Here is a 12,013-nt window from a genome sequence, read left to right as displayed (position 1 = left end):
CCTTAACAGAATATGAGCAAGCTCAAATAGAACACATATAACTAAGAATGAGAAAGCAATCACACATGAACATAGAAGAATACTCTGGGGAAAGCCTCAGCCTAAAACCCCTATCTTTGTAATATCATACAAGTGGAAATATGTTCAGATTACATAAAGAATCAGCTCACAACCTATCATGCTCTCTTTGCAATCGAACAATACAGCTCACAGACTGAATAGACAACACATATGCCTTTCCTTAGCCCTCCAAACCTCCTATTTCCTTGCGCAGTTTTTCTTGGGGTCCAATGATGCCACTTGTGTTATTTGCCCTCATCACACACTCACTAAACTAAAGAAGTAACTACGCAATCTCTAAGGAATGAATTCCTTCTACATGCAAGTGATATCCACCAAGGAATATTCCTGCAACTGATAGTACACTGTCCCACCATTTGATCTCAACTGGGTCTCTGACCGAACTGACATGCATGAGTTATTTATGAGACAATATTCAGTTATCTGAAGTGCAGCAGTTACATGAATGCATGCATTAACTAACTGAACTCACAATTAATTCTACAAACTGTTAGAACTAATCTAACTGGACTTAACTCAGATAACTAAGCTAACTAATTACAACTCAAAATACAACTCATCCTCATCTCCTTAACTGAGGGATAAATTCCTTAATCAATGGAGAAACTGTTGCATGTCTTCACATAGACTTCATGTTTGACTTTCTCCAACTAATTAACTCAATATGAATTAATTAATTATTAATCAAACAGCTACTAAGGACAAATTCGAATTTTACTTTTCTATTTTAGTTCAAGAACTAACTAAAATAGGAAGGCATCCCGAAATGCTATTTATAATAGTGTTGTTTTTAGCACTTCTTTTTATATCATATCTTGATGCTATTTTCAACATAGCCTATTTTGAGGGTTTTATTTCCATTATAAGTGGTTAATTATTCTAATTCACTCTTCAAACAATTTATAAGAATAATTCGCAAGAATATATGGCAACAATATGCCTCAATTTTACATGCAAAGACAAAGTGTGAATAAAGGCATGGGAAACACACACACATTTGTATATTTTGAAACTCTACCAACACTGAGAATATCAATGTGAAGTGATTGACATAAGTGGTGTGGGTGATGGAGCTACCATGCTCTCCAATTGCTAAAATTTTCAAAGAAATCACCTTCACAATTAACCCTATTATAGATTTTCTTTAATGAATTTTCTTCTGTTTAATAGTCCACCTACCAATTCTAAATGTAACTCTTTTCAATGAAGCAATTCTTCTTGTATCTATGGATAACAATGGAATATTGGCTTTAGAGATGGATTTCAAATCTAATTAATAAAGATTGAAGATGTAAATGAAACAATTTAGAAGATATTCTATGTACCATTTATTCCAATTATACAAGTTATTAAATTAGGTTTCATTTATTGTTTCCAATGGCATGCAAAGAATGTGCGCAATGTTACATCATCAATCAATAACCACATCAAAAAAATGCCATGTAGGGGAGGGGCATGGCCTACCCGCATTTGAACCTATGCCATCATTAAAACAATTGCTCCAAGTTGTATCTACACCATAACTCCAATGGATTATTTTCTTGCTCCACTTGTAAAATAGTGGCTTTGCTATTAATCTATATAGATCCATTCAATCTTACATATATCAAGAATTGACATGGATGTTACGCCTATTATACCTATAATGAAATGATAATTTGGAAATGGCTTGTCCTATTAATACAATATGGAAATTATGTGAATAAAACACCAAGATTAAACAATGTTTAATATTTGTCCATGGTTGGCCATGACCAACCATGGTTAACAATGGCCAAACATATTCAACTATGGTCAAACCATCATTAAACATTTTGAATCATAGTCTAACATGTTGTGTAGCGCATAGTTACAAAGTTTGCATCTATGCACGCATTACATTACAATAAACTTTACATCCTTGTGATACAACGCATGACAATAAAGTGTACATTCTTTTGATGTGTAAAATATCGTGGATATTCCTCAAGATAGTTCAAGACAATAGATCTCATAAAACTATATTTTGAAAATCCGAAATTTAAACTATTAGGGTTTTATTTTTCTTTGGATTTATGGATCCATAGATTAAGATTAATTGTGCATGTATGGAAATTAAAATTATGAAGAAAATAAAGAACAATGAAATAAAAATTCACAAGCCATGATTAACACAAGATATTACTGAGAAACCCTTTCATGAGAAAACCCAGTTGGAAGGTGAGGTCACTTTGCTTTCTTTCTTTGAATAAAAAATGGATGGGAGTACAAAGAAGCATTGCATGTGGCTTGTGGGTTACTACAATGCACAAATCCTTTTTGTGTGCTCTATCTCCTATCTCTCTAGGCTATTTTTTCTCATCTATGGAACAAATGCATTTGAAAGAATCGAACCCCTTTTTCTTCTAGTGGTTCATAACCTACTGGTAATTAGGTTTAACTACCTCAACTGTTAAACATAGTTACAAAATGGACTATTCTAGAGTTTTCTTCATCATAATCACATGACTAGCCCTTTTTCCATCAATAATGAGGGTTGACATGGTATCCTCTCGAATTGTGGTGGTGAAAACATGAAGGTCAATTTCTGAGTGGCATAACTTTTGCATACAGACTCCAATTGAAGTGATTCTTGTGCACTTGGAAAGATCTCATATGAAAAAAATGTTGGAATATTAATTCCAACTGCAGGCAGCGTGGACGCAGCGTGGACAGCAACTCAGCCAGCACGTACAACCCCGAAACCGCTCAGCGAAACCAGCAAACCGCCTGACAGATTTCGGACCGCTTTTGCGGTGAAAGCAGTTTCCGTATAATCAACTCCGATCCATCAAATTTCAACCACTCATCCTCAGCCAATTCTGCTTCCGTACAGGTTTATCGGACGCTATCGTTGTGCAGAAAAAGGTCTTCTGATATTCTTGTCCACCATCTGATTTGCTTCGTCGTTCTCCGCCGTCCATCAACCAAAGTAGCATACGAGCCAACGTTAAATACTTGCGTGGAGTAAAAACAAGTTTGGTTGACCGTCGATAATAATTCAATGCACTAATTATGCCAGTAGAAAGTAGATAAGAGTTTTTAGTTTTAATGTTTTTTTTATGCACGAAGGTATGGTGAATATTAATGACAGGTATGGTCATTATATCATTTTATATACGCAATGTAATATCCATATAGAAGTAGAGCTCGTGTGTAATTTTTATGCAGTTGACTATATCGAGAAACGAAGCAGCAGCGAAAACCAACGTTTTTGCATAGCAATGCTAAGAAAAACAAGGGGGAGCGCATAAGTTTAAGGGATGTAATATTTTACATTTCGCACATGGGATGAAATCAGAGCAGGCGGCAGCAAAAGAAAACAAGGTTATTGCACAGCAGTGCATAAAGACAGAACAGAGGGAAGCGCATATGTTTTGGTAGAAAGTTTTTATATGCGTTGTTTTTTTAATGAAGCAGGGAGTATATACATTGCACAACAGTGCGAGGAGTGTGAGCACATAATGTTTTTTATTATTACTGCATATGTAAAAATTTGTTTTATAGCAGTATGAGTAAAATAGTTTTCACACCAGTAAATGTAAAAGGGTTTTACTGCAGTAAATGAAAATGGGTTTTTACACACCAGCAATGTAAATTCTCAAGAGGAGACAAAGTAAATATTTTGTTGGTTGAATGTATTTTTGGTGAATCCCTGTCAGTAAAAGAGGATGAATGTTGTATCAGGCATTTTTATTTTAATGAATACACACATTTTTCTTGGTATGTAATACTCTATTCTCAGAAATTATTTTTGAAGCTTCCATGTGCACAAAAGATCCTGTGGAGAGAAGAAAACAGAGCAGTTCCTCTGTGTGTTCAGTTTGTTTGTTTTTGGGATTTTACCTGAAAAATCCCCAACAGTGGTATCAGAGCTGGTTCAGGCTCTTTGATGGTGACAGAGCTAGTTCAGGCTCTTTAAAAGTGTCAAAGAAGCTGAAGGAAAGAATCTTGTTGCAGCAGCAAGTCTTCTCCAGCAGTGTGAAGACTCAGCAAAAGGATTCAGGTATTTCTTAGATTAATTTTCTGTGTTGTTGTTGAAGAAACAGTGAGTCATTTAAAAACACAGTCGGGTATTTTAAAAATAGTTAAGAATGGAAAGGTCAAAGAAGAAAGCCTCCAATCCTCCTAAAAATGTGTCTCCCTCTTCTACTAAAATAGAAGACAATCTATTTAAAAGCATTCTATTTGATGCTCCAAGGTTCAATGGGAACTTTGATATATGGGAAATAAAAATGAGGGCTTTCTTACAGTCTGAAGGGATTGAAATATGGGAATCAGTTATGGATGATAGCAAGAAGGATAAAGAATCCAAGGAGTACAATGCAAAAGCAGCAAAAATAATCTTGGATGGACTGCCTAATTCTGTAAAGAAGAATCTAGGAAAATATTCATCAGCAAAGGAGATATGGGACAGACTTCATGACCTTCATGCAAAGGGAGCGCTGACCATGACCATCAGTGAAGAAGAAAATTCTGAACCCATCATAGAAGCTGAATGTGAGAAGGTTGACCTCTTCAAACTTCAAGTAAAAGAAAGGGATGAAGAGCTCGCCAAACTTAAGAAAGAACCTGATCAAAGCAAAAAGAAGCATCATGAAGAAGTCATATCCATGACAAATCAGCTGAATAGAGAAAAGAAGCAGGAAGACGCCTTGTCAAGTCAACTTGAACAAATGCACAAGAGAGTGAACAAGCTTGTAGAAGAGATTGGACAGTACAAGGTAGAGGTCTCCTCCCTTAAGTCTGAATCACAAGAAGCCAGGAAGCAGGCACAAGGAGCTGAAAAGAAAATGGAGAGCAGTCAAGCATAAATCTCCAAAATGAAGACAGATATCATCTCTCTTAAAATAGTAGCAGCTGAAGCTACTCGTAGAAAAGAAGAAACTGAGGAACAACTTGCAAAGAAAAATAATGAATGTGAAAGATTGGAAGAAGAAATAGTCCTCCTCAGGAAAAAGGTTGAAGGGATGAACAAAATCATGAAGAGCTCTCAAGCCTTGGATGTCATGCTCAGCTATCACAGATCTCCATCTGATAAATCAAGACTCGGGTATGTAGGTGAACCTTCAAACAAGAATGAATATGCTTTAAGCAAAGGAGATGTGAAGAAGCCAGAAAGAAATGGTGATGCTCCTAGTTCCAGCAAAGGCAAGGAGAAAGATCAAGGCTACAGTAGAAGAAATCCTGCTCCAAGTAGAAAACCAACTTCAAGAAGAAATGTAGCTGATGTCAAAGAGGTAAGAGGCGATGGTTATCATCAAAGGATCTCAAGGCAGCAAGGCTTTAGAAGTACATCAAGGAAACCTCCATCTCCCAGGTACCAAAGTTCATTTTTTGGTTATTGTTACTCTTGTTCAAACTTTGGTCATATGGCAAAAGACTGTAGAGCATTTCATGGAGATAGCTGTTATGGTCCTCGACAACCTCCAAGAAACAATTTTACAAGAAGAAATCATGAAATCTTATTCATGAAAAATGTAGAATGTTTCAAGTGTCATAACATTGGGCATATGGCACGTGATTGTAACTTAACATGGGCTCCTATGCAAGCTAGACCCATGCAAAAGAAGAAAGTTACACAAGTATGGAGAAGGAAGGAAATACAGTCTGAAAGTCCCTTGAGCTCTCTAGCTGATCTAAGTTTCTTTTAAGAAAACTTTGCTGAAAGGAAACAATGCATACAGTTAAGGGGAGCCTGTAATTTTTGTAACTTTGCTGAGTTATCTTCTTATAGGGGAGAGATATGGAATTAAATCTGCCATAAAAGCAGAAAAAAAAAAAAAAAAAAAAAATTAAAAAAAAAGTCTGCAGGGCATGGACACTGCATGGAGGATGTATTGCAGCGCAGCAGAGCGCGAATGAAATCTTTTTGTTAATCCCTATGAAATGTAAAACGCAGTGGTGTTGAAAAAAAATGTAATTTTTTTTATCACATATGCAATGCAATATGCACAGAAGTGCGGAAAATGAGAAAGGAGGCATGGACAACAATGCATAAGGAAATAAGGGTTGTTTTTGTTGACTGAAAACAAAAGAAAAATGTGTGGAATGCACAACAGCATGGAAATTTTTTTTGTGGAGTACATGCATTGAAATGCATAGCAATGGAATGTAGTTTTCCTTTTATGTAATATGAGAGAATATACTCACAGCAGAATGAGTGTAATACACAGCAGATGGAAATGTTTTGTATTGGCAATGAAAACGCAAAGCAGTGAGAGGAAAATGAGAATAGGGAAAAACACAGCAGAGCGTAAATGCCCAGTGTTTGAGAATGCAATGAAATTTTTCACACAGCAGTGAAAAGGGTAATGTAAGTCTTGTTTTTGTTGTTGGAGAATATGTAGTATAAACACACAGCAATGTGAATATGAAAAATGCAGCAGCATGAAGTTTTTTTTGTTAAAAAAAAAAAAAAAAAAAAACGAAATGTAATGGGCAGCAGCACATGTAATATTTCTTTACAGCAGTAAATGCAAATGCAGTTTTTGTTGTTTGCATCTGAAATGAAAGTGAGACACAGCAACAGTGCGATTGTAATCAATGAAGGGGAACAAGCAGCAGCGTGAAGTTTTGGTTTTTGTTCATTGTGAAAACAACAGGAAGGGAATGCGTAGTAGTGCAAGTGAAATGTAATGCAAAGAAAACACATGTAATGCAAAGAAAACACAACAGCGTGAAATCTTTGCAGTTGTTCTGTTGAGAAAACAAAAGGCAATACGCTGCAGCACGTATGTGCTAAATGAATGTAAGAGACAGATTGAAGTGCCTCTGAAGAAGGCATGTTAGAGAATCCCTCTGTCAAGAAGAAGGTGCTTTTCAGCACAGTGTCATGGTCAATCCCTCTGTCAAGAGGAAGATGCTTTTCAGCATATACTGGTGAATCCCTCTGTTTAAAGAGGAAGGTGCTCTTCAACACAGTCTCAAGTGAATCCCTCTGTTAAGAGGAAGACTATTTTGATTGGTTGTGGAACTACATCTGAAGCAGTTGGTGAATTCCTCTATGTGAGGAAGAATATTTTAGTGAATCCCTCTATGTGAGGAAGATGTTCTTGTAACAACAGTTGAAATTAAGGGGGAGTGTTGGAATATTAATTCCAACTGCAGGCAGCGTGGACGCAGCGTGGACAGTAACTCAGCCAGCACGTACAACCCCGAAACTGCTCAGCGAAACCAGCAAACCGCCTGACAGATTTCGAACCGCTTTTGCGGTGAAAGCAGTTTCCGTGTAATCGACTCCGATCCAAAAAATTTGTGGACGCATCGTGGACAGCAACTCAGCCAGCACGTACAACCCCGAAACCGCTCAACGAAACCAGCAAACCGCCTGACAGATTTCGAACCGCTTTTGCGGTGAAAGCAGTTTCCGTATAATCGACTCCGATCCAACAAATTTCAGCCACGCGTCCTCAGCCAATTTCGCTTTCGTACATACACTATCGTTCTGCAGCAAAAAGTCTTCTGATATTCTTGTCCACTGTCTGATTTGCTTCGTCGTTCTCCACCGTCCATCAACCAAAGTAGCATACGAGCCAACGTTAAGTTTGGTTGACCACCGATAATAATTCAATGCATTAATTATGCTCGTAGAAAGTAGATAAGAGTTTTTAGTTTTAATGTTTTTTTTTTTATGCACGAAGGTATGGTGAATATTAATGACAGGTATGGTCATTATATCATTTTATATACGCAATGTAATATCCATATAGAAGTAGAGCTCGTGTGTAAATTTTTTTATGCAGTTGACTAGAAACGAAGCAGCAGCGAAGCCAAGGTTTTTTTACAGCAGTGCAAGCTAAGAAAAACAAGGGGGAACGCATAAGTTTAAGGGATGTAATATTTTACATTTCACACATGGGATGAAATCAGAGGAGGCGGCAGCAAAAGAAAACAAGGTTATTGCACAACAGTGCATAAAGACAGAACAGAGAGACGCGCATATGTTTTGGTAGAAAGTTTTTATATGCGTTGTTTTTTTATGAAGCAGGGAGTATGGAAGCCCATATGTTTTGGTAGAAAGCAGAGGGAAGCGCATATGTTTTGGTAGAAAGTTTTTATATGCGTTGTTTTTTATGAAGAAGGGAGTATGGAAGCGCATATGTTTTGGTGGAAAGTTTTTATATGCGTTGTTTTTTTAATGAAGCAGGGAGTATATACATTGCACAGCAGTGTCAGGAGTGTGAGCACATAATGTTTTTTATTATTATTGCATATGTAAAAATTTGTTTTACAGCAGTATGAATAAAATAGTTTTCACATCAGTAAATGTAAAAGGGTTTTACTGCAGTAAATGAAAATGGGTTTTTACACACCAGCAGTCAGGAGGAGACAGAGTAAATATTTTGTTGGCTGAATGTATTTTTGGTGAATCCCTCTCAGTAAAAGAGGATGAATGTTGTATCAGGCATTTTTATACAAGCAGGGTATGTAATACTCTTCTCAGAAGCATTTTTGAAGCTTCCCTGTGCACAAAAGATCCTGTGGAGAGAAGAAAACAGAGCATTGCCTCTGTGTGTTCAGTTTGTTTGTTTTTGGAATTTTACCTAAAAAATCCCAACAAAAATGTGCAGTGCTAAAGCAACAAAGTTTTACCTCCAAAACATATTATTTGATAACTCTAAACCTTGATTTGTCAAATTAGGTATTGTTAGTAAAAACGGTCCTGTAAGTTAATTCATCCACTTTTTCCACTCTAAAAACACTTAAATAAAGATTACCACACTTACAACAAAGTTTTCATCCATAAATATTAATGTTAAATTACCACATTTCAACAAAATTTGAGTCCATAAATATTAATGATAATTTTGTTGTTATGCAACTCAGATTTTCATGAGATGTCGATATATTTTTTCGTAGTTGATGTGGTAGTTTCTAGTTCCCATACACATCTATTTGAAACCGCCCGTTTTGTTGATCTCTTTATTTCACATCACATTCACCTTACGAGATGTATTTAGGTTTGATGGTGCATTAAAAACTAACGACATTTGATGAGTGGAAAGAAATCAATTGATTGAGCAACGATTTCGCAAAATGATGTAGTCAGCTTGTTGAAGTACGATTATGCTTTGAGAGATGTTGTAACATGTAACATGTAACTTCGATGGTTTGTATGGTTAACATTATCCAATGACTGATATATATCCTCACGGTTGGACAGGTCGTTTGGTTAAATCCTTTGAAATTTTTGATTAGTTATGGACAGAACATGGCACGAAGATGGCTGCTCACCATCAGTTCCCTTATTCTTCTGGTTGCCATTAAGGGAGGCTTCCCATGTGCCTTTACGCTGCCATCCACCGTATCTAGTGGGGCTTGTATGAAGGCGCATCGAGTGTGATATTTAATCAGTCGCCGACATTGACCCCCTTACATGGCCCGTTACTCCTGCTTTTCTGCGCTTCATCAAAGACATAGTTGCGATTTCATGATGAAAAGGGGCATATTTAATCATCCATAGATGCAGTGCCACTCCATTGCTTTGTGTTTTGTTGTTTCAGCGCATGACACGAAGCATCATATATATAGTCTATTTGAAGACAATCAAAGTATGGGAGACGCGAATATTATGTATCACACGACCTCCCGTTTAATGCTTCTGTCTGCCATCGTTTGAGGACACCCGCCTACGAGCTCGCGTGCGAGCGAATCGCCATCCATTTTGGTGAGTGACAACTGCAGGTTTTGAATCTACAATTAACTCTGTCGTTTAATTTAACCCTATTCAAAGTCATTGTCCAGTCAAGCTATCCCAAATGCGTAATAGGAGCTGATGGGCATTTTTAATAATAGGAGCGCTTTGAAGAAACCCTATGCTCTATCACGGCCTGGAATTTGACGTGTAAATTGTCTGTCAAAAATTTTTCATACACATGTTGTGATAAAATGATTGGAACAAGTTGCAAAAGGAATGATAAATCCCACGTAATGACAAAAATGCAAAAAAAAAAAAAAAAAGTTTAATTCTTTTCTTTTCGAAACGCTTTGATTTAAAAATAAAAAATTTCTTTGTGATTAAGGCCGGAAAATACTTGATATTAACCCATTATTGATTCGTTGCAGGTGGACGAGGCTTTTGTACACTTGTGGCCAACGAAGTCCAGCTGGAGCATACACAGACGCACAACTATGAGGGATTGAGGAAATTGCGAGGCAGCATCTACTTCACACCACCTATGCACTGCCACCATCAATCCTCGCTGTCCATCGTTCCCAGTTCCGTCTCTATCTCTATCTCATCTCTCGGGGGCTGCCGCTTCCTCATCCTCTATTTAAATCTCTCATCTCATCTAATTTTACATACCACATCTTCTTCCTTCTTACTGCAACTCCTTCCTCCATCGTCGTTCTTAACGTATCTGGATCGCTTCTTTGGCTCTATCACTCTCAATTGCTGTCTCTTTCTCTGTCTGCCAACCTGGAAATGGCTGGTCTATGCCCTCACAAGGTTGCCAAATTCTTCTACATACTGATCTCCTCTATGATTGTTGCAAACATATCAATGCCATTGTCGGCAACTGCTCATGTTATTCGGCCAGCAGGGCATTCCAGGAAGTTGGGCAGTTTGGTGGAACAGCCAGAGGTGATATTGACGTATCACAATGGTCCGTTGCTCACGACTAAGCCAGGCTCCCTGAATGTCCATTTGATTTGGTATGGGAAATTCAGCCCTGCTCAGCGTTCCATTGTGGGGGACTTTCTGCAGTCTCTCTCTCTCGGAGCAGAAGCAAATAAGCTCTCTGTGTCTGCTTGGTGGAATACCACCCACAACTACAACAACAAGGCTAAGGCCAAGGGCAAGCTCTCCAGCACCGCCGCCACCACCACCAGTAATAGCATTGCAATGCTGGGAAAGCAGGTGGTGGAGAAAGACTATTCCCTTGGCAAGTCACTCAAGAGAGCCGACATCGCCGCTCTGGTTAAAGGTGCCATCAACTCAGGAGCTCTGCCTCTACTGGACAATAATGCTGTGTACTTGGTGCTTACCTCCAAGGTTGTTACCGTGGAGGGGTTCTGCATGAGTTCCTGCGGGTTCCATGACAGCCTCAACCCATTCTCCGACCAGAAATCAACTAAAAGCAGAGTGATGGGGAAGGAGGAGAAGCATCAACAGGTCATCCCATACGCATGGGTTGGAAACCCTGCGAGTCAGTGCCCTGGACAGTGCGCGTGGCCCTTCCATCAGCCAATCTACGGACCCCAGACTCCTCCCCTGGTGGCACCAAACGGCGATATGGGCATCGATGGAATGATCATCAACATCGCCACCGTTCTGGCAGGGGCAGCCACTAATCCATTCAACACCGGCTACTTCCAGGGAGACGTTGCTGCACCTCTGGAGGCCGTCTCCGCGTGCCCGGGAATATATGGAAGAGGGGCATATCCTGGGTTCCCCGGGGAGCTTACAGTGGATGAAACGACGGGGGCAAGTTATAATGCCCATGGGCTCAATGGCCGCAAATTTCTGGTGCCCGCCATGTGGGATCCTGCTACCAGCTCTTGTAAGGCTCTACTGGTGTAAGCGATTCAGAGGATATCCACCCAACTGTTTTTGTTGGTGTCATTGTCATTCTTTTATTCTTTCTCATTAAATCGACTTATCATTCTTTATACCATTTTTAATAAAAACAAACTTAATCTTTACTCGTTTTTCTTTCTATTTCGCTTAAAAAATTCCATCGAAGTTTCTGTTGAAGCTTTCTATTTCGCTTAAAAAATTCCATGCTGAAGCTGGTGAGCAGGTCATATCAGTGTCAGTTTTGGTGGGAAGGAAATTGGTTAAGGTCATATCATAGTCAGTTTTGGTGGGAAGGAAATTGGTTATTGTAGGTCAAATTCAAATAATCTACCGGATAGTATTATACTCAGATTTGTTATCTGTTCACAGGTACAACCTTCTTCACTTTGA

The 12,013-nt window shown here is 38.4% G+C and overlaps 1 protein-coding gene across 1 annotated transcript; it reads left to right on the top strand.

The window, feature by feature from the left end:
- The first annotated feature begins 10,423 nt into the window (after positions 1-10,423).
- Positions 10,424-11,738, top strand: LOC149227561 (protein PHOSPHATE-INDUCED 1-like). The gene has a single exon (XM_089375527.1). It carries the CDS (start codon positions 10,529-10,531, stop codon positions 11,624-11,626), a length of 1,098 nt encoding a protein of 365 aa, XP_089231653.1. The 5' UTR covers positions 10,424-10,528; the 3' UTR covers positions 11,627-11,738.
- Positions 11,739-12,013: the final 275 nt, after the last annotated feature.

This window comes from Pinus tabuliformis, chromosome J (assembly GCF_031772625.1).
Source record: "Pinus tabuliformis cultivar Carrire ecotype Pingquan chromosome J, CPIR1, whole genome shotgun sequence".
Classification (NCBI taxonomy): Eukaryota; Viridiplantae; Streptophyta; class Pinopsida; order Pinales; family Pinaceae; genus Pinus; species Pinus tabuliformis.
The sequence above is the reverse complement of the archived record's forward strand: the minus strand, read 5'-3'. Positions and strand labels throughout refer to the sequence as shown.

Excerpts from the sequence above, each read along its gene's own strand:
- LOC149227561 (XM_089375527.1), top strand. The coding sequence starts at position 10,529 with ATGGCTGGTCTATGCCCTCACAAGGTTGCCAAATTCTTCTACATACTG.